General features: G+C 39.1%; 1 protein-coding gene and 2 non-coding genes across 3 annotated transcripts; 1 reads left to right on the top strand and 2 right to left on the bottom strand.

The window, feature by feature from the left end:
* The first annotated feature begins 11628 nt into the window (after positions 1–11628).
* LOC140175962 (pyruvate decarboxylase 2-like) lies at positions 11629–12163 on the top strand. The gene is made up of 2 exons (XM_072205813.1): positions 11629–11818; positions 11918–12163. Exons 1-2 carry the CDS (start codon positions 11654–11656, stop codon positions 12086–12088), a joined length of 336 nt encoding a protein of 111 aa, XP_072061914.1. The 5' UTR covers positions 11629–11653; the 3' UTR covers positions 12089–12163.
* Positions 12164–14421: 2258 nt separating this feature from the next.
* Positions 14422–14529, bottom strand: LOC112724796 (small nucleolar RNA R71). Its single transcript, XR_003163941.1, has one exon. It is a non-coding gene; the product is annotated as a small nucleolar RNA R71 (small nucleolar RNA).
* Positions 14530–21229: 6700 nt separating this feature from the next.
* Positions 21230–21337, bottom strand: LOC112726043 (small nucleolar RNA R71). The gene has a single exon (XR_003165113.1). It is a non-coding gene; the product is annotated as a small nucleolar RNA R71 (small nucleolar RNA).
* Positions 21338–23287: the final 1950 nt, after the last annotated feature.

Here is a 23287-nt window from a genome sequence, read left to right on the forward strand (position 1 = left end):
TCATAAAAATGATTCTTGAAGCAAGAAAAAGCAGCAAAGAACAAAGCTTGCAGAAAAAAAAAGGAGAGAGAAAGCAAGCAGAAAAAGCCAAAGCCCTTAAAACCAAAAGGCAAGGGTAATAAAAAGGATCCCAAGGCTTTGAGCATCAGTGGATAGGAGGGCCTAAGGGAATAAAATCCTGGCCTAAGCGGCTAAACCAAGCTATCCCTAACCATGTGCTTGTGGCGTGAAGGTTTCAAGTGAAAACTTGAGACTGAGCGGTTAAAGTCAAGGTCCAAAGCAGAAAGAAGAGTGTGCTTAAGAACTCTGGACACCTCTAATTGGGGACTTTAGCAAAGCTGAGTCACAATCTAAAAGGTTCACCCAATTATGTGTCTGTGGCATTTATGTATCCGGTGGTAATACTGGAAAACAAAGTGCTTAGGGCCACGGCCAAGACTCATGAAATAGCTGTGTTCAAGAATCATCATACTGAAATAGGAGAATCAATAACACTATCTGAATTCTAAGTTCCTATAGATGCCAATCACTCTGAGCTTCAATGGATAAAGTGAGATGCCAAAACTGTTCGGAAGCAAAAAGCTACTAGTCCCGCTCATCTAATTAGAATCTGAGCTTCACTCAAAAACTCTGAGATATTATTGCTTCTCAACCTATTAGTCTTCTATTTTATTTGTCTAGTTGCTTGAGGACAAGCAACAGTTTAAGTTTGGTGTTGTGATGAGCGGATATTTTATACGCTTTTTGGGGTTAATTTCATATAGTTTTTAGGATATTCTAGTTAGTTTTTAGCTTATTTCCATTAGTTTCTAAGAAAAATTCATATTTCTGGACTTTACTATGAGTTGTATGTTTTTCTGTAATTTCAGGTATTTTCCTGGCTGAAATTGAGGGAGCTGAGCAAAAATCTGATTCAGGTTGAAAAAAGGACTGCTGATGCTGTTGGATTCTGACCTCCCTGCACTCAAAGTAGATTTTCTTAAGCTACAGAACTCGAAATGGTGCGCTTCCAATTGCGTTGGAATGTAGACATCTAGGGCTTTCCAGCAATATATAATAGTCTATACTTTGCTCAAGGATAGACGACGTAAACTGGCGTTCAACGCCAGTTCTCTGCCCAATTCTGGCGTCCAGCGCGAGAAAAGGATTAAAAGCTGGAGTTCAACGCCAGAAATGGATCCAAACCTGGCGTTGAACGCCCAAAACAGCCTTATGCACGTGAAATGTTTAAATCTCAGCCCCATCACACACCAAGTGGGCTCCAGAAGTGGATCTCTGCACCATCTGTCATAGTCTACTCACTTTTTGTAAACCTAGGCTACTAGTTTAGTATTTAAACAACTTTTAGAGACTTATTTTGTATCTCATGATATTTTGGAAAAACTTTGTACTCTTTGACGGCATGAGTCTCTAAACTCCATTGTTGGGGGTGAGGAGCTCTGCTGTGTCTCGATGAATTAATGCAAGTAATTCTGTTTTCCATTCAAACATGCGTGTTCCTATCTAAGATATCCATTCGTGCCTAACTATGGAGAAGGTGATGATCAGTGACACTCATCACCTTCCTCAATCCATGAACGTGTGTCTGACAATCACCTCCGTTCTACATCAGATTGAATGAATATCTCTTAGATTCCTTAATCAGAATCTCTGTGGTATAAGCTAGATTGATGGCGGCATTCATGAGAATCCGGAAAGTCTAAACCTTGTCTGTGGTATTCCGAGTAGGATTCAGGGATTGAATGTCTGTGACGAGCTTCAAACTCGCGAGTGCTGGGCGTAGTGATAGACGCAAAAGGAGGGTGAATCCTATTCCAGCATGATCGGGAGCCTCAGATGATTAGCCGTGCTGTGACAGAGCATTTGGATTATTTTCACAAGAGGAGGGGATGTAACCATTGACAACGGTGATGCCCCAACACACAGCTTGCCATAGAAGGACGTGCGTGCGTGAATCAGAGGACAAAGGAAAGCAGAGATTTAGAAGACAAAGCATCTCCAAAACTCCAACATATTCTCCATTACTGCATAACAAGTAACTTTTAACCCATGCTCTCTTGTTCATTCACAATTCAACTGATAAATACAATTGACTTTCTGACTAAGAATTGCAAGATAACCATAGATTGCTTCAAGCCAACAATCTCCGTGGGATTCGACCCTTACTCACGTAAGGTATTACTTGGATGACCCAATGCACTTGCTGGTTAGTGGTACGAGTTGTGAAAAGTGTGATTCACAATTCATGCACCAGGAGCATAAGAGGTAAAGAATTTAAAGCCGATGATCTAGTCCTTCTTTACAATTCTAGATTAAGATTGGTGCTCAGAAAACTAAGGTCAAAATGGGAAGGCCCATATCAAGTAGTGAAATTGGAACCCTATGGGGTTTACCATTTGCGCCATCCCTCCAGTTCGGATATCTTCAAGGTCAATGGGCACCATCTCAAGTTGTATCATGGTGAGCAACTGAAGAGCAACAAAGAGATTGAGGTATTCCTTCTGGAAGATGCACCTCTTGGCAAAGAGCAATGAGCTAGTGAAAGTCCAACTTAAGGACATTAAACAAAAGTGCTAGGTGGGAGACACCCCACCATGGTGAGATCTATCCTTTTTACCCTTTTGTATATAGTTTTTAAACTCTTGATTGGTTTGCAATTGCTTAGCTATAGTCCTATTTGATTAGAGTTAATTGTAAATACCTAGGATATCTTACTCATGAAACCTTGCATTGATTTCTCCATGAATTATTTGATTGTGTGGTAGAAGAACACCCCTCTTTAGGTCTTACATTGATTTTGGGTGTTTTTGGCCTCTTTGGCTGTTTGGCCATTTAATTCATGACAATTAGGCATCTTTCATGTTCATTCAACAAAAAAAAAAGGGGGTGGGGGGGCACGCGTGCGCGCACTGTGCGCGGACACGTCCATAGGTCTTCGCAGCTCCTGTGCCATCTTCCAGAGAGTTGTGCAAATTCTGGGCCAATTCTGGGCCCTAGGCATAACCAGTATCACGCGTGCGCCCACTGTACGCGCACACGTACATGGCCATTTGCGCAAAACCACGCGTACGCGCACTAGCCGCGTACGCGTCACTACTGCGATTTGCGATCCTGGGCCATCCCTCCAGAGAGTTATGCCCTGGCTGGGCCTATTTCATGCTACTGGCCCAGCTCAACTCACGCGCATGCGCACCAGGCGCGCACGCGTACCTCGACCGTCGTGCCAATCGACACGTCAGTGCACCGTGCGCGTCCGCATCGATCACCAAATTTTATTTTCTGGTACTCTTTCCAGAGAGTTGAGTCAGAGTTGTGCCCAACCTATGCTGAGGGCACAACTTACTTGCACGCGCATGCGCACCTGGCGCTCCACATTTCACCACTTCACGCACACACGCACCGTGCGCATCTGCGCCCTTACTGATTTTCGCCCATGCATACGCACGCGTGCATGGCGCACGCGTCGGTTCCGCGAACCAATTGAATTAGAGCGCGCCTTCCTCCTTCATTTTTTTTATTTCTTCTTACCACCACCATTCTTCTTCACTTCTACCCTCCTCCACCATTTCTACCACCTCTTTTCCGTCACCACCGGCGGCAACCACCACCTCCGGCGATCCCACACCTCTCTTTTCCCTCTTCTTTTTCTCACTCTTCCCTACCCTTTCTTCCACCTCCTTACCCCGTTTTTCTCCCTCCTCCTCTCAAGGTACTTCTCTTTCTATTTTTTGTTTAGTTTTCTTTTTTCTCCTTTCTCCTTTCCTTAGTTACATTCCCTTACTCTTCCTCTTAGTAGTTCCATTTATGTTTTCTTTGTTTGTTGCATCTTCTTTCTTTCTTTCCTTTCATTTTCTCATGGGTGTTCCAAGTGGAGTTTACTCTTGCCTTGATGAGCTTGTTTGATTTACTTGCTTTCTTTTGCAATTTGTGGTATGATATGATGATTGATGATGCTTTATGGGATGTCATATTGTCACTCTTCTCTTAATTTTTGTCCAAAAAAAGGGATGCACACCAAGTGTTTGATGAAAGACACACATGACTTCTTGGAGTTATTTTGACTTAGTGTTTCCTATCTTAGTGTTCTTTCTCATTCACTTGCTTGTTCATATGTGCATTGAGCTTACTATATTTCTTGTTTCATTTCTCCATGCTCTTCCCCTATTTTTTACTTCTTGTTATTGATGTTTTGTGTGTGTGCTTCTCATGCGTCTTGTTTGCATGCCTATACCACTAAGGCATCACTTGCTAGTGATTAGCCGAAATTTTCATTATGGACTTAGTCTCATGTTGCAGCTGTCATGTGTCTAACCTACCTGTCTTTTATGCCTTATCACTAGCATGCTTATTCTTTCTTGATGCATCTTTCAGCTTAATTTTACCACTTCTCTTTCTTTTCTAGGATGGTGATCAAAAGGGACAATGAAAAGGCACCCAAAAAGGCACCCTCACGGTCCACTAGCAAAGCACAACAAGGACCTAAAGCCAAGCCCCTCTCCAATAAGACAAGGAGCGTTGCCAACATTGATGTTTCAGAAAAGGACAATCCGGCAAGGGATCCGAACAAGTTCCCCAACCGCTATTGCGAACTTGTCTTCCCCTTGATCAAACCAAGGAACTATCATGCGGAGCCCCTTCTAGCCCCTCCGTCTCATGTCATACCACTCATCATGCCCCGCATCGAACGGTGGCGATGGAAATTCCTATTGAGGAAGCCACGGGAGGCAAATTTGTCTTGGGTGGTTGAATTTTACACCAATTACCATGACCCCTCCCTTACATCGGTATTTGTGTGTCGAAGGCAAGTTCACGTCATAGAGGAGGCCATCCAAAATGTGCTTAAGACCGGACCATTAACGGAAGGGATTGATGCTTATCAAGAGATTTTGTCAGCACGGTGCCAACGTGCATTTGATTGGGATGCTATCCTCAAGGTCATTGCTATACCCGAATCATTCTGGTTTCGAGAAAGGATGAGACCCCGGCCCAAGGGCATCACCGCACGCTTTCTCACTAGAGAGGCTCAGGCATGGGCCCAAATTTTAGCCCACTATGTGCTCCCTAGCATCCACGGTTCATCTATCACTGCTGAGTTAGCCTTATTTGTTTGGTGTGTCCTCACTGAGAGACTGATGAGCGGATAATTTATACGCTTTTTGGCATTATTTTTACATAGTTTTCAGTATGATTTAGTTAGTTTTTAGTATATTTTTATTAGTTTTTAAATAAAAATCACTTTTCTGGACTTTACTATGAGTTGGTGTGTTTTTCTGTGATTTTAGGTAATTTCTGGCTGAAATTGAAGGACTTGAGCAAAAATCAGATTTAGAGGTTAAAGAAGGACTGCAGATGCTGTTGGATTCTGACCTCCATGCACTCAAAGTGGATTTTCTGGAGCTACAGAACTCCAAATGGTGCACTCTTAATTGTGTTGGAAAGTAGACATCTAGGGCTTTCCAACAATATATAATAGTTCATACTTTGCCCGAGTTTAGACCACGCAAATTGGCGGCGTTCAACACCAGTTCCATGCTGCATTCTGGAGTTAAACGCCAGAAACAGGTTACAAACTGGCGTTCAACTCCAAGAGAAGCCTCTACACGTGTAAAGCTCAATGCTCAGTCCAAGCACACACCAAGTGGGCTCCAGAAGTGGATTTCTGCATCATTTACTCATTTCTGTAAACCCTAGTAACTAGTTTAGTATAAATAGGACCTTTTACTATTGTATTTACATCTTTTGATCATGTTTTGATGATTGAACCCTCCTTGGGAGGCTGGCCATTCAGCCATACCTGGACCTTGTTCTTATGTATTTTCAACGGTAGAGTTTCTACACACCATAGATTAAGGTGTGGAGCTCTGCTATTCCTCATGAATTAATACAAAGTACTGTTGTTTTTCTATTCAATTCAAGCTTATTCCGATTCTAAGATATTCATTCGCACCTCAATATGAATGTGATGATCATGACAGTCATCATCATTCCCAACCTATGAATGCGTGCCTGACAACCACTTCCGTTCTACCTTAGATTGAATGAGTATCTCTGGGATTCCTTAATCAGAGTCTTCGTGGTATAAGTTAGAATCCATGGACGGACATTCTTCAGATCTGAAAAGTCTAAACCTTGTTTGTGGTATTCCGAGTAGGATCTGGGAAGGGATGGCTGCGACGAGCTTCAAACTCGCAAGTGCTGGGCGTAGTGACAGACGTAAAAGGATCAATGGATCCTATTCCAGTATGATCGAGAACTGACAGATGATTAGCCATGCAGTGACAGTGCATTGGACCATTTTCACTGAGAGGACAGGATATAGCCATTGACAACGGTGATGCCTAACATACAACTTGCCATAGAAAGGAGTATAAATGATTGGATGAAGATAGCAGGAAAGCAGAGGTTCAGGAGGAATGAATGCATCTCTATACGCTTATCTGAAATTCTCACCAATGAATTACATAAGTATCACTATCTTTATTTTACGTTTTATTTTACGTGAGTAAGGGTCAATCCCACGGAGATTGTCGACCCTTACTCACGTAAGGTTTATTACTTGGACGACCCAGTGCACTTGCTGGTTAGTTGTGCGAAGTTGTGACAAAGAACTAAGATGATGAACGTGCGTATTAAGTTTTCAGCGCCGTTACCAAGGAATGAACCGTCACGATTTTCGCGCACCAAGTTTTTGGCGCCGTTGCAGGGGATTGTTCAAGTTTGGACAACTAACGGTTCATCTTGTTGCTCAGATTAGGTAATTTTATTTTAATTTTAAGCTTTTTATTTCTTATTTTCGAAAAATATAAAAAAAAATTCTTCCTTTTCGTTTTTCCCAAAATATTTTTCGAAAACAAAACCCAAAAAAATCTTATAAAATCATAAAAACCAAAAATTTTATGTTTCTTGTTTGAGTCTAGTGTCAATTTTTAAGTTTGGTGTCAATTGCATCTTTTTAATTTTTCTTAAAATTTTCGAAAATTCATGCATGTGTTCTTCATAATCTTCAAGTTGTTCTTGGTAAGTCTTCTTGTTTGATCTTTAAAATTTCTTGTTTTGCATCTTTTCTTGTTTTTCATATGCATTTTCAATTTGTTAGTGTTTAATTATTGAAAATTTCTAAGTTTGGTGTCTTGCATGTGTTTCTTTTCTTGAAAATTTTCAAAAATAAGTCTTGATGTTCATCTTGATCTTCAAAGTGTTCTTGGTGTTCATCTTGACATTCAAAGTGTTCTTGCATGCATCATGTGTTTTGATCTAAAATTTCCATGCATTGTGTCTTTTTTGTGTTTTTCTCTCTCATCATTAAAAATTCAAAAATAAAAAAAATATATCTTTCCCTTTTTCTTCTCATCAAATTCGAAAATTTGAGTTGACTTTTTCAAAAATTTTTAAAATCTAGTTGTTTCTTATGAGTCAAATCAAATTGTCAATTTAAAAATTCTATCTTTTTCAAATCTTTTTCAAAAAGCAAATCTTTTTCATTTTTCCTTTATAAATTTTGAAACTTTCAAAACTATTTTCAAAATCTTTTTCTTATTTTTATTTCATATTTTCGAAATTAATGCTAACAATTAATGTGATTGATTCAAAATTTTTAAGTTTGTTACTTGCCTAATAAGAAAGGTTCAATCTTTAAACTCTAGAATCATATCTTTTTAGTTTCTTGTTAGTCAAGTAATCAACTTTAATTTTCAAAATCAAATCTTTTTAAATTTCTTTTTCAAATTTTTTTCAAAATAAGTTTCAATCATATCTTTTTCAAAATCAATTTCAAAATCTTTTCTAACTTCTCTTCTAACTTCTTATCTTTTCAAAAATTGATTTTCAAATCTTTTTCAATTAACTACTTGACTTTTTGTTTGATTTTAAAAGTTTACTATTTCAACCATATCTTTTTCAAAACTACCTAACTAATTCTCTCTCTAATTTTCGAAAATCACCTTCCTCTTTTTCAAAAATCCTTTTTAATTAACTAATTGATTTAAATTTTAATTTAATTTCATTTTTCTTTTTAAAATTTTCGAATTTTAACTTTAATTTAAATTAAAAACAAAAATATTTTTTTTATTTTATTTAATTTTCGAAAATTCTTCTCTCTCACCTCCTCCTAATTATTTATTTATCTACTAACACCCCTCTTTCACCCAAGAATTCGAACTCATTCCTCTCCCTTGTGTCACTACAAGAAAAAGGCCTATGGCCACGCTTTTTTCTTGCCACGCTTCAAAAGCGTGGCCAAAAGTGGTCAATGGCCACGCTTTTACGAGGGTGGCGATTGATTAGAGATTTGGCCACTTTTTTTTGCCACGCTTCAAAAGCATGGCGAAAGGGTTCTATGGCCACGCTTTTGTAAGGGTGGCAATTGAGCTGAGATATGGCGACGTTTTTTTTCTGCCACGCTTCAAAAACGTGGCCATAGATAGAAACAGGGACATTTTAAAAGCGTGGCGACAGAGTTTTGCTATAGTGACGTTTTAAAAGCGTGGCCGTTTCTTACCACTCTTTTGGCCACGCTTTTGAAGCGTGGCCAAAAGGTCCTCGTACAAAATAAAACGCTCCGTTTTACTTCCTCATTCAAAACGCTGCTTATCTTCTTCATCATTCAAAACCCCCTTTCTCTTCAAAGAACCCAGAAGGCCAGAACACTAAAAGCTTCGAAGAACCCCAGTCCTCACCCCAACACTCCACAAAGAACCCCAGCCCTCCGAAGAACATCGCCGGGGCTCGCGATGCCTCCGTCATCACTCTCTCTTCCGGCACTCCATCCATCGCTGCTACTTCGGCGGTGATTCTCTCTGGTGGTGACTCCCTCGTCGCACACCGTCCATCGCAAGCCCTCCGTCGCAAGTCTCTCTGGTGGTGTCTTCCTCCGAGTTCACTCGGTCGACTCGGAGCAGCCTCTGGACCCTGAATCCATATTCTCCGAGAACGATGAAGATTCGAGCCCTAAATTCAGGGAGCGAAGAGGGGTTCTCCACTTGTTCCGGAGCTCCTCTCATTCCTCGATCCCAAGCCCTAGCTCTCGCTCTTCTCTTGTCTTCATTCTCACCATTCCCAATCACCTCTCATTCGATGACCTCATTCGCTGGTGCGGGCCCCACCTCCACCATCTCCACCGCCTCCTCTTCATCTGGTACCGTTTCTTCTCTGCAAACGTTTGTTGCTTTCTTGCATATTTCTTTCATTGAAATCCCAAAATCGTGATTTAACATGTGTAGTAATGACGGAATGGAACATCGCTACAGTGTGCTGATTGAACTTAGTTTTATCCAGCGTGTAGCTATTGAAATTTTACTTTGACATAGAGTGCATACTATGCTATAATATTTGAAGCAAATGAAACTATTTTAGAAGCTAACAATATAAATGTTGTGAACTAAGTTGAAAAATATGCTATAATGAGATAGATAGATTTCCCAAAAGTTTCAATATTTCATTGTCTTTTCCTTTTCAGATTTTTCCCTAACACAAACACCATCTGGAAGCTGATCAAGACCAGAATTTTTCTTCATATTGTTGAGAAGATTTTGTGGTGTGATTTTTTCTGAATTTGTTCTCTAAGTTTGGGTCTGATTTGTTCTGAATTTAATTAAAACATGTTCTGATTATTGTTGCTTTGTTCTCCTTGTTTGTTTTTTATTTATTCTAATTTTAATTGAAACATGTTCTGATTATTGCTGATTTGTTATCCTTATTTGGTTCTGATTTTAATTGTGCAAATTTTGATCTATTTTAGAGATTTATTTGTTCTTTATCAAATTATGGATTTGGACGGTTTTGATTTGGTGTAACATGATCAGCTTTACTGCTTCCTTTGAGGAGGACAGGCAGCAATTTCAATGTCGTGATACTGAAAGGCAAGGTTTGTTTTTCCCTCTCTTATCTTTCTCAGTGGTAAGAAAGGAATTCTTTCGAGTTTTGAGTACTTATACTCTCCACTGGCTCTCTTTGGTAAGAAGAAGGCAGCACCACCTCCTCCTTCAAAGAAAGCTGCTGCTGCTGTCACTCCTGCCAATGATGAACTCGCCAAGTGGTATGGTAAGTGGTTGCTCCTATCTTCACATCCTTTCTTTTTTTTGTTCTTTACCATATCCCAGTAAGCACCCACTTCTCCATGCTTCTAAATTCCAATTACTTGAACTAAATGCGTCATTGTTTGATTACTTAGATTTAATTTCATGTTTTGCATCCTTCTAAATCTGAATCTGATCTTGAATGGGAAACGAAAATAAAGGGCTTGTATGTAGGGACAAGTAGAAGAATCCGTCTGCATTGGCCTTTGAGAATCTGGTAAATTCAAAGATGAAATTATACCAGTTTCTACCAAGGTAAGTGCCAACTTCCAATGTAAGTTTCATTGCAGATTTTGAAATGTTATAGTACTATTGTACTAAACTATTAATGGTTTTTTCTGTAGATTGTGGATCCAAAAACCGGAGAGGAGAAGCAAATTATAGTTTCAGCTGATGATGGTATCCGGCCTAACTCAACTTTGATGGATCTAGCAAAGCTAAAGCCTGCATTCCAGAAAGATGGTTCAACAACAGCAGGTGCTGAAGAAATCTGTTAATGTTAAGTTTGTTATAGTTTAAATTTCTTTTCATATTTTTGTTCTCAGTTCTTATTTTTAATTTCAGCCAATGCTAGCCAAGTTAGTGATTGTGCCGCTCCCTCTCCGCCTCGTCTCCTCATCGCCGTTACCAGCATCCTTACCGTCAGCGTCAGCACCAATGGCTTTCCGCCTCTCTTGCTCGGTGTCGGAGCTCGGAGGCGGCAACTGTTTTCTGCGTCTCTTGCTCGTTGTCGATGTCGGTCTTGCCCTTGTTGAAGGAATAGTTGCTTCGTTGCGTTGTTTCAGGTTCTTCTCCTCTTTCTTTCATGTTTCGATTCGCGCCGGCAGTGCATTTGAAAATTTTAGGGGTTTTTTTAGTGTTGTGCACAATTTGGGGGAGGTTTTGGTGGGGAACGGGAATTGAAAAATAACCATGAAATAAAGGACGGTTTGTTTATGAGTTCAAGCCTCTGGAAATTTTGAATTCCATCTGCTTATAAATGCATTCATGAGCCAATTTTTTGGGGGTTCTTTAATATGATAACCTTGTTTATAGAATATTTTGTTGTTGTTTTGTGTGTTTGCACCTATGGTTACATGTTTGTACCCGTGATTCTTTTTTTAAGTTCTGTATTCCTCTTTTCTTTTCTATTTGTTTTCTTCACTAAATCAGCTTCCTTTTGGTACTACTCTGTTGTATTCCTCTGCCCTTGTTTGATGTTTTTTCGATTGGAAATTTGGAATTTTGCTAGCAGGCCAGGGAAGTATGTGACTGAAACCTGAACTAGATGTAGGAATGATGTAATTTTCGTTGGCCGTAGAAGGGATTTTTGTCTTCTTTTGTCTTCTTTATGTTTTGTTTTTTCCTAGACGTATTCTTATATATGTCAGACCTTGCATTGAGTTACTCTGTTACTATACTACTATTATTGAAATTAGCTTACTTTGAATTGACTACTGTGGTTGTAATAATTACGTCTAGTTCAAGACTTGCATTTTGAACACAGTATAAGTAAACCAGAACATCAATTTGATGCTTGAAGCACACAGGGACTTAAGGTATTCCTTATTTATCAGGTTACAGCACAGGATATTTCAACAATGATCCGCAGTGGACAAAGGAGCATTATCTTCCTCATTAACAACGGAGGTTATACAATTGAAGTTGAGATTCATGATGGCCCGTACAACGTGATCAAGAACTGGGATTACACTCGCTTTGTGGAAGCCATCCATAATGGAGAAGGCAAATGCTGGATTGCCAAGGTTAGCTTAAACTCAAACAATCCTGTGTTACTGTGATCTTACAGTCATTACGAGCATTATCATTAACTGGAGTTACTATTTAAAATGCTTGGAGTGTAGGTACGGACAGAGGAAGATCTAACAGAAGCAATTGCAACAGCAACAGGAGCACAGAAAGATTCACTATGTTTTATAGAAGTATTTGCGCACAAGGATGACACCAGCAAAGAGTTGTTAGAATGGGGATCCCGTGTTGCTGCTGCTAACAGCCGCCCCCCAAATCCTCAGTAGATTACTTGCTCCATTCTAATTTGTATATTTTCTTGTGTTATATTTCAGCCTTGGGGGATGCTTAGATTGCTAAGGTGTTGCTGATGCTGATGTAGATAAAGCTGTTAGCCTTGCTCTCTTGGACATAGTATATAACAAGGTCAAATTTCTCTTAAGTGAATAATAATGAAGAAACTCAGGTTACACATTATAATGACACTCTTTAACATTTTGTTCTTGTTTTGATTTCAGGGTGAGATATGTGTTGAAAGTTCAGTGTGTTTGTTTAGGAAGGGAATGTGCTGAATAATTATATTAAAAGATGGATTTAGGCATTCTTTTCTTCCTCTTTCACACCATGCAGGTTTTGACAGCTACTAAAATTAGATATTGGAGGTTTTGTTCAATTAGATGCTAGGTTTTGACAAGTCCCTATGAGATGTAATGGCAAAAGAGAATTGATAGGCACACAGTTTCTTCTTGTTATCATGCTATATAAAAAACATGTCTCAGTTGTGGTGGTTTGGTTTGGTTTTTGTTGTTTTCCATTGCAGGAATGCTATTGATTCCTCTTTATTCAAGCAATGGTTGCATAACTTGCAAAGTGAGATTGGGATTCTAGCTGATGGCACCTTGGCTCTGAGACAAGTTCTAATTCAGGTAATTGCATAATCAGTGTTTAAAAAGTGGATATGATATTTTGTAATAATAAAGATAAATAGATGTGCAAGGTGTTTGGAATTTTTATTCCTATTAGCATAACAATGCTGATGAATTTTTATAGTAGAATGTGAACCTGGTTTAATTTGGAATTGTTAATACATGCATAAATTAGATTATTTCTTATAATATTTTTATATATATCGTTTTTGTTGGTTCAATTTGTTCTTGATATTTTGCTGTAGGCTAGTATTGGAATGGATAACTTGAACCCTTAATGCACAAAGTGGAGCAGTTTTAGGTTGATTTTGATCTTTTACTAAGTATTTAGGTTGATGATCATCTCTATTAGTGTAATTTGATATATTATGAGCAGTTCTAACTTGTATTGTTTTTGTATTTTTCTTCGGTTTTTAGTTTTGGAATCTGAACTCGAGATTTATTTTGTATTTGAGTAATAGTTTTTTAATGTATAAAACAATTATAGTAAATTATATATCTCACTAATTATTGTTTGATTTGTCTTGTAATAAAAATTGCATACTATATTTGTAGGTTTGGTAATAAAAAAGGATTGAAAATTTATATTGTGTAGCAATGAAGATCAAGTAACGAAAAGAATTTTTTTTTTTAATTTAACAAGGCTTTCGCCACGCTTTTAAAGCGTGGCTGTATATTTTGATATGGAGCGTGGTCGTATCTCCACCTGTCACCACGCTTTAAAAGCGTGGCCATATCTCCACCTGTCGCCACGCTTTAAAAGCATGGCCGTATCTCCACTTATCGCCACGCTTTAAAAGCGTGGCCGTATCTCCACCTACAGCCACGCTTTTCCAAGTGGCTGTTTGTAAAAAAGCGTGGCAAACAAAAAGCGTGGCAATAGGCTGCAAAAAGCGTGGCGATAGAGCAACCGCCACCCTTTGATAGGTCACCCCTTCAAAAGCGTGGCGGTAGCTCAAAAAGCGTGGCGAAAAGCTATCGCCACGCTTTTTTCAGCTTTTCGGCACGCTTTAAAAGCGTGGCAAAAGACGTGTTTTCTTGTAGTGTGTTTGGATTCTTATCTTTTTCTTCCTCCATTATTCTCTTCTTATACTTACATAAGGAATCTCTATACTGTGACATAGAGAACTCCATATTTTCTTTTTTGTTTTCTTCTTTTTCATATGAGCAGGAACAAGGATAAAAACATTCTTGTTGAAGCTGACCCTGAACCTGAAAGGACTCTGAAGAGGAAGCTAAGGGAAGCTAAAGCACAACTCTCTGGAGAAAATCTGACAGAAATTTTCGAAAAAGAAGGAGACATGGCCGAAAATAATAACAATGCAAGGAAGATGCTTGGTGACTTTACTGCACCAAATTCCAATTTACATGGAAGAAGCATCTCAATCCCTGCCATTGGAGCAAACAATTTTGAGCTAAAGCCTCAATTAGTTTCTCTGATGCAACAGAACTGCAAGTTTCATGGACTTCCATTAGAATATCCTTTTCAGTTCTTAACTGAATTCTTGCAGATCTGTGATACTGTTAAGACCAATGGGGTTGATCTCGAGGTCTACAGGCTTATACTTTTCCCATTCGCTGTAAGAGACAGAGCTAGAATATGGTTGGACTCTCAACCTAAAGACAGCCTGAACTCTTGGGATAAGCTGGTCACAGCTTTCTTAGCCAAGTTCTTTCCTCCTCAAAAGCTTAGCAAGCTTAGAGTGGATGTTCAAACCTTCAGATGGAAGGAAGGTGAATCCCTCTATGAAGCTTGGGAGAGATACAAGGAACTGACCAAAAAGTGTCCTTCTGACATGCTTTCAGAATGGACCATCCTGGATATATTCTATGATGGTCTGTCTGAATTATCAAAGATGTCATTAGACCATTTTGCAGATGGATCCATTCACCTAAAGAAAATGCCTGCAGAAGCTCAAGAACTCATTGACATGGTTGCAAATAACCAGTTCATGTACACTTCTGAAAGGAATCCTGTGAGTAATGGGACGCCTCAGAGGAAGGAAGTTCTTGAAATTGATACTCTGAATTCCATATTGGCTTAGAATAAAATATTGACTCAGCAAGTCAATATGATCTCTCAGAGTCTGAATGGATTGAAGGAATCATCCAACAGTACTAAAGAGGCCTCTTCTGAAGAAGAAGCTTATGATCCTGAGAACCCTGCAATAGCAGAGGTGAATTACATGGGTGAACCCTATGGAAACACCTATAATCCCTCATGGAGAAATCATCCAAATTTCTCATGGAAGGATCAACAAAAGCCTCAACAAGGCTTTAATAATGGTGGAAGAAACAGGTTTAGCAATAGCAAGCCTTTTCCATCATCCACTCAGCAACAGACAGAGAATTCTGAGCAAAATCCATCTAGCTTAGCAAATATAGTCTCTGATCTATCTAAGGCCACTGTGAGTTTCATGAATGAAACAAGGTCCTCCATTAGAAATTTAGAGGCACAAGTGGGCCAGCTGAGAAAAAGAGTCACTGAAACTATTCCTAGTACTCTCCCAAGCAATACAGAAGAGAATCCAAAGAGAGAGTGCAAGGCCATTGATTTGACCATCATGGCTGAACCAACAAGGGAAGAGAAGGACATGAATCCAAGTGAGGAAGACCTCCTGGGACGTTCAATGACCAATAAGGAGTTCCCCTTTGACAAACCAAAGGAATCTGAGGCTCATCTAGAGACCATAGAGATTCTATTGAACCTCCTTCTGCCCTTCATGAGCTCTGATGAGTATTCTTCCTCTGAAGAGGATGAAGAAATTACTGAAGAGCACGTTGCTAAGTACCTTGGTGCAATCATGAAGCTGAATGCCAAATTATTTGGTAATGAGACTTGGGAAGATGAATCTCCCTTGCTCACCAATGAACTGAATGCATTGGACAGGCAGAAATTACCTCAAAAGAAACAGGATCCTGGTGAATTCTTAATACCCTGTACCATAGGCACCATGACTTTTGAGAAGGCTCTGTGTGACCTGGGGTCAGGAATAAACTTAATGCCACTCTTTGTAATGGAGAAACTTGGGATCTTTGAGGTGCAAGCTGCTAGAATCTCATTAGAAATGGCAGACAACTCAAGAAAACAAGCTTATGGACAAGTAGAGGACGTGTTAGTAAAGGTTGGAGGCCTTTACATCCCTGCTGATTTTATAATCCTAGACACTGGGAAGGATGAGGATGAATCCATCATCCTTGGAAGACCCTTCCTAGCCACGGCAAGTGCTGTGATTGATGTGGACAGAGGAGAGTTGGCCCTTCAACTGAATGAGGACAACCTTGTGTTTAAAACTCAAGGATCTCCTTCTGTAACCATGGAGAGGAAGCATGAAAAGCTTCTTTCACTGCAGAGTCAACCAAAGCCCCACAGTCAAACTCTAAGTTTGGTGTTGGGAGGCCACGACCAAACTCTAAGTTTGGTGTTGAAACCCCACATTTAAACTCGAAATTTGATGTTGGGAGGTCCCAACAATGCTCTAAACATCTGTGAGGCTCCATGAGAGCTCACTGTCAAGCTATTGACATTAAAGAAGTGCTTGTTGGAAGGCAACCCAATGTTATTTAATTATATCTATTTTATTTTCCTTGTGTTATTTCGTGTTTTATTAGGTTGATGATCATGTGGAGTCACAAAAACTACTGAAAAATAAAAAAATATAATGAAAAATAGCATTGAAAATAGCACACCCTGGAGGAGAGCAGTCTGGCGTTTAAACGTCAGAAACAAGCATCTGTCTGGTGTTAAACGCCAGAAACAGGCTACATTTGGGTGTTTAACGCCAGAAACAAGCATCTGTCTGGCGTTAAACGCCAGAAACAGGATACATTTGGGCGTTTAATGCCAGAAACAAGCAGCAGTCTGGCGTTAAATGCCAAGATTACACAGCAAGGGCGTTTTACACGCCTAATTGGAGCAGGGATGTTAAGTCCTTGACCCCACAGGATCCCCACCACTTCTTCTCTCCTCTTCACTCTTTTTCATAATTCTCTTCCCCAAATACCCTTCACCAATCACTTCAATCACTCTTTCCCATCACCTCTTCACCACTCACATCCATCCTCTCTTCCCCATAAACCCCACCTACCTTCAAAATTCAAACTATTTTCCCTCCCAAACCCAACCCTAATGGCCGAACCCTAACTCCCATCCCACCCCTATATAAACCCCTCTTTCCTTCTTCATTTTCACACAACACAACCCTTTCTTCTTCCCTTGGCCGAATACACACCCCTCTCCCTCTCCTCCATTATTCTTCTTCTACTACTACTTTCTTTTTTCTTTTGCTCGGGGACGAGTAAACATTTTAAGTTTGGTATGGTAAAAGCATAGCTTTTTATTTTTCCATAACCATATATGGCACCTAAGGCCAGAGAAACCTCTAGAAAGAGGAAAGGGAAGGCAATTGCTTCCACCTCTGGGTCATGGGAGATGGAGAGATTCATCTCAAAGGTCCATTAAGACCACTTCTATGAAGTTGTGGCCAAGAAGAAAGTGATCCCTGAGGTTCCTTTCAAGATCAAAATGAATGAGTATCCGGAGATCCTACATGAGATTCAAAGAAGAGGTTGGGAAGTTCTCACCAACCCCATTTAACAAATCAGGATCTTAATGGTTCAAGAGTTCTATGCAAACACATGGATCACTAGGAACCATGATCAAAGTGTGAACCCGAATCCGAAGCATTGGCTTACCATGGTTCGGGGGAAATACTTGGATTTCAGTCCGGAAAATGTAAGGCTGGCGTTCAACTTGCCAATGATCGAAGAGAACGCACACCTGATGAGCGGATAATTTATACGCTTCTTGGCATTGTTTTTAGTATGTTTTTAGTAGGATCTAGTTACTTTTAGGGATGTTTTATTAGTTTTTATGTTAAATTCACATTTCTAGACTTTACTATGAGTTTGTGTGTTTTTCTGTAATTTCAGGTATTTTCTGGCTGAAATTGATGGACTTGAGCAAAAATCAGATTCAGAGGTTGAAGAAGGACTGCTGATGCTGTTGGATTCTGACCTCCTTGCACTCAAAGTGGATTTTCTGAAGCTGCAGAACTCAAAATGGCGCGCTTCCAATTGCGTTGGAAATTAGACATCCAAAGCTTTTCAGCAATATATAATAGTCCATTCTTTGGCCGCATTTAGATGATATAAAAGGGCGTTGAACGCCAGTTCTACGCTGCTGTCTGGAGTTAAACGCCAGAAACACGTCACAAGCCAGAGTTGAACGCCAGAAATACGTTACAAACTGGCGTTCAACTCCAAGATTGACCCCTACACGTGTAACATTCAAGCTCAGCCCAAGCACACACCAAGTGGGCCCCGGAAGTGGATTTATGCATCAATTACTTACTTCTGTAAACCCTAGTAACTAGTTTATTATAAATAGGACTTTTTACTATTGTATTAGGGATCTTTGATCAGTTTTATGCTATCTTAGACTTTCATGGGGGCTGCCTAGACCATTATCACTTATGTATTTTCATATGGTAGAGTTTCTGCACTCCATAGATTAAGGTGTGGAGCTCTGCTGTTCCTCAAAGATTAATGCAAAGTACTACTATTTTTCTATTCAATTCAACTTATTCCGCTTCTAAGATATTCATTCGCACTTCAACCTGAATGTGATGAACGTGACAATCATCATCATTCTCCCACGAACGCGTGCCTGACAACCACTTCCGTTCCACCTTAGATTGAATGAGTTTCTCTTGGATCTCTTAATCAGAATCTTCGTGGTATAAGCTAGATTGATGGCGGCATTCATGAGAGTCCGGAAAGTCTAAACCTTGTCTGTGGTATTCCGAGTAGGACTCTGGGATTGAATGACTGTGACGAACTTCAAACTCGCGAGTGCTGGGCGTAGTGACAGACGCCAAAGGAGGGTGAATCCTATTCCAGTATGATCGAGAACCTCAGATGATTAGCCGTGCTGTGACAGAGCATTTGGACCATTTTCACAAGAGGATGGGATGCAGCCATTGACAAGGGTGATGCCTCCAGACGATTAGCCATGCAGTGACAGCGCATCGGACCATTTTTCAGAGAGGATTAAAAGTAGCCATTGACAACGGTGATGTCCTTACATAAAGCCAGCCATGGAAAGGAGTAAGATTGATTGGATGAAGACAGCAGGAAAGCAGAGGTTCAGAGGAACGAAAGCATCTCTATACACTTATCTGAAATTCTCACCAATGATATACATAAGTGTCTCTATCCTTATTTTCTATCTATTTATTATTTATGTTCGAAAACTCCATAACTATTTTATATCTGCCTGACTGAGATTTACAAGGTGACCATAGCTTGCTTCATACCAACAATCTCCGTGGGATCGACCCTTACTCACGTAAGGTTTATTGCTTGGATGACCTAGTGCACTTGCTGGTTAGTTGTATCGAAGTTGTGAATGAAAAACGATTTATTAAGATGTACGTACAGAGTTTCTGGCGCCGTTGCCTGAGATCACAATTTCGTGCACCAAGTTTTTGGCGCCGTTGTCGGGGATTGTTCGAGTTTGGACAACTGACGGTTCAAAAAACTTTTCAAAAAAAAATCTTTCATAAACTTCTCCTTTGTTTTCGAAAAAAAAAATCATAAAAATAAAAAATATTTCATGTTTCTTGTTTGAGTCTTGAGTCAAGTTGAAAATTTGGTGTCAATTGCATATTCATCTTGCATTTTTCGAAAAATTCATGCATTCATAGTGTTCTTCATGATCTTCAAGTTGTTCTTGGTAAGTCTTCTTGTTTGATCTTGATATTTTCATGTTTTGTGTCTTTTCTTGTTTTTCATATGCATTCTTGCATTCATAGTGTCTATACATGAAAAATTTTTAAGTTTGGTGTCTTGCATGTTTTCTTTGCATCAAAAATTTTTCAAAAATAAGTTCTTGATGTTCATCATGATCTTCAAAGTGTTCTTGGTGTTCATCTTGACATTCATAGCATTCTTGCATGCATTCATTGTTTTGATCTAAAAATTTTCATGCATTGCATCATTTTCATGTTTTTCTCTTTCATCATAAAAATTCAAAAAATCAAAAAAATATCTTTCCCTTTTTCACTCATAAATTTCGAAAATTTGAGTTGACTTTTTTAAAACTTTTTAAAATCTAGTTGTTTTTATGAGTCAAATCAAATTTTCAATTTAAAAATCTTATCTTTTTCAAAATCTTTTTCAAAAATCAAATCTTTTTCATTTTTCTTATTTATTTTCGAAAATTTTAAAAATATTTTTCAAAAATATTTTTCTTATCGTTATCTCCTAATTTTCAAAAATAACATCATCAATTAATGTTTTGATTCAAAAATTTCAAGTTTGTTACTTGCTTGTTAAGAAAGATTCAAACTTTGAGTTCTAGAATCATATCTTGTGATTTCTTGTGAATCAAGTCATTAATTGTGATTTTAAAAATCAAATCTTTTCAAAACCAATTTCAATCATATCTTTTCAAAAATATCTCTTTATCTTATCTTTTTCAAAAATTTGATTTTAAAATATCCTTTTTAACTTCTTATCTTCTTATCTTTTCAAAATTGATTTTCAAATTTGTTTCAACTAATTAACTAACTTTTTGTTTGTTTCTTATCTTTTTCAAAACTACCTAACTAACTCCCTCTCTCTCTAATTTTCGAAAATATCTTCCCTCTTTTTCAAAATTTCTTTTTAATTAACTAATTATTTTAATTTTTGATTTTAATTCTCGAAAATTACTAACCTTTTTCAAAAACTATTTTCGAAAATCACTAACTCTTTTTCAAAAATTATTTTCGAAAATTCTCTCTCTCTCTTATCTCCTTCTATTTATTTATTCATCTACTAACACTTCATCTCACCCAAATTCGAACCCCCTCTTCCATCTGTGTTCGAATCTTTTCTTCTTCTTTTTTTCTACTCACACAGGGACCTCTATACTGTGGTAAAAAGGACCCCTATTATTATTATTTTTCTGTCCCTCTTTTTCATATGAGCAGGAGCAAAGACAAGAACATTCTTGTTGAAGCAGATCCAGAACCTAAAAAGAATCTGAAAAGGAAACTAAGAGAAGCTAAATTACAATAATCCAGCAAGCACCTTTCAGAAATTTTCGAACAAGAAGAGGAGATGGCAGCCGAAAATAATAATAATGCAAGGAGGATGCTTGGTGACTTTACTGCACCTGATTCCAATTTACATTGAAGAAGCATCTCCATTCCTGCCATTGGAGCAAACAATTTTGAGCTGAAACCTCAATTAGTTTCTCTGATGAAGCAGAACTGCAAGTTTCATGGACTTCCATCTGAAGATCCTTTTTAGTTCTTAACTGAATTCTTGCAGATATGTGATACTGTTAAGACTAATGGAGTAGACCCTGAAGTCTACAGGCTCATGCTTTTCCCTTTTGCTGTAAGAGACAGAGCTAGAGTATGCTTGGACTCTCAACCTAAGGATAGCCTGAACTCTTGGGATAAGCTGGTCAAGGCTTTCTTAGCCAAGTTCTTTCCTCCTCAAAAGCTGAGTAAGCTTAGAGTGGATGTTCAGACCTTCAGACAGAAAGAAGGTGAATCCCTCTATAAAGCTTGGGAGAGATACAAAGGACTGACCAAAAAATGTCCTTTTGACATGCTTTCAGAATGGACCATCTTGGATATATTCTATGATGGTCTGTCTGAATTAGCTAAGATGTCATTAGATACTTCTACAGGTGGATCCATTCACCTAAAGAAAATGCCTGCAGAAGCTCAAGAACTCATTGACATGGTTGCTAATAACCAGTTCATGTACACTTCTGAGAGGAATCCTGTGAGTAATGGGACGCCTATGAAGAAGGGAGTTCTTGAAATTGATACTCTGAATGCCATATTGGCTCAGAATAAAATATTGACTCAGCAAGTCAATATGATTTCTCAGAGTCTGAATGGAATGCAAGCTGCATCCAACAGTACTCAAGAGGCATCTTCTGAAGAAGAAGCTTATGATCCTGAAAACCCTGCAATAGCAGAGGTGAATTACATGGGTGAACCTTATGGAAATACCTATAACCCCTCATGGAGAAATCACCCAAATCTCTCATGGAAGGATCAACAAAAGCCTCAACAAGGCTTTAATAATGGTGGAAGAAATAGGTTTAACAATAGTAAACCTTTTCCATCATCCACTCAGCAACAGACAGAGAACTCTGAACAAAATACCTCTAATTTAGCAAACTTAGTCTCTGATCTATCTAAGGCCACTGTAAGTTTCATGAATGAAACAAGGTCCTCCATTAGAAATTTGGAGGCACAAGTGGGCCAGCTGAGTAAAAGGATCACTGAAATCCCTCCTAGTACTCTCCCAAGCAATTCAGAAGAAAATCCAAAAGGAGAGTGCAAGGCCATTGACATGGTCAACACGGCCGAACCTGGAGAGGAAGGGGAGGACGTAAATCCCAGTGAGGAAGACCTCCTGGGACGTCCAGTGATCAATAAGGAGTTTCCCTTTGAGGAACCAAAGGAATCTGAGACTCATCTAGAGACCATAGAGATTCCATTGAACCTCCTTATGCCCGTCATGAGCTCTGACGAGTATTCATCTTCTGAAGAGAATGAGGATGTTACTGAAGAGCAAGTTACCAAGTACCTTGGTGCAATCATGAAGCTGAATGCCAAATTATTTGGTATTGAGACTTGGGAAGATGAACCTCCCTTGTTCACCAATGAACTACGTGATCTGGATCAACTGACATTGCCTCAGAAGAAACAGGATCCTGGAAAGTTCATAATACCTTGTACCATAGGCAACATGATCTTTGAAAAGGCTATGTGTGACCTTGGTTCAGGGATAACCTCATGCCCCTCTCTGTAATAGAGAAACTGGGAATCTTTGGGGTGCAAGCTACTAAAATCTCATTAGAGATGGCAGACAATTCAAGAAAATAGGCTTATGGACAAGTAGAGGACGTGTTAGTAAAGGTTGAAGGCCTTTACATCCCTACTGATTTCATAATCCTTGATACTGGGAAGGATGAGGATGAATCCATCATCCTTGGAAGACCTTTCTTAGCCACAGCAAGAGCTGTGATTGATGTTGACAGAGGTGAATTAGTCCTTCAATTGAATGAGGACTCCCTTGTGTTTACAACTCAAGGTTACCTTTCTGTAAACATGGAAAAGAGTTACAGTAAGCTTCTCTCAAAACAGAGTCAACCAGAGCCCCCACAGTCAAACTCTAAGTTTGGTGTTGGGAAGTCTCAACAATGCTCTGAACATCTGTGAGGCTCCATGAGAGCCCACTGTCAAGCTATTGACATTAAAGAAGCGCTTGTTGGGAGGCAACCCAATTTTTATTTATCTAATTTTATTTTTCTTGTTCTTTCATGTTTTATTAGGTTTATGATCATGTGGAGTCACAAAATAAATATAAAAATTGAAAACGGAATCAAAAATAGCAGAAGAAAAATCACACCCTGGAGGAAGACCTTACTGGCGTTTAAACGCCAGTAAGAAGCATCTGGCTGGCGTTCAACGCCAGAACAGAGCATGGTTCTGGCGCTGAACGCCCAAAATGGGCAGCATCTGCGCGTTTGAATGCCAGAATTGC

This window comes from Arachis hypogaea, chromosome 11, assembly GCF_003086295.3.
Source record: "Arachis hypogaea cultivar Tifrunner chromosome 11, arahy.Tifrunner.gnm2.J5K5, whole genome shotgun sequence".
NCBI lineage: Eukaryota > Viridiplantae > Streptophyta > Magnoliopsida > Fabales > Fabaceae > Arachis > Arachis hypogaea.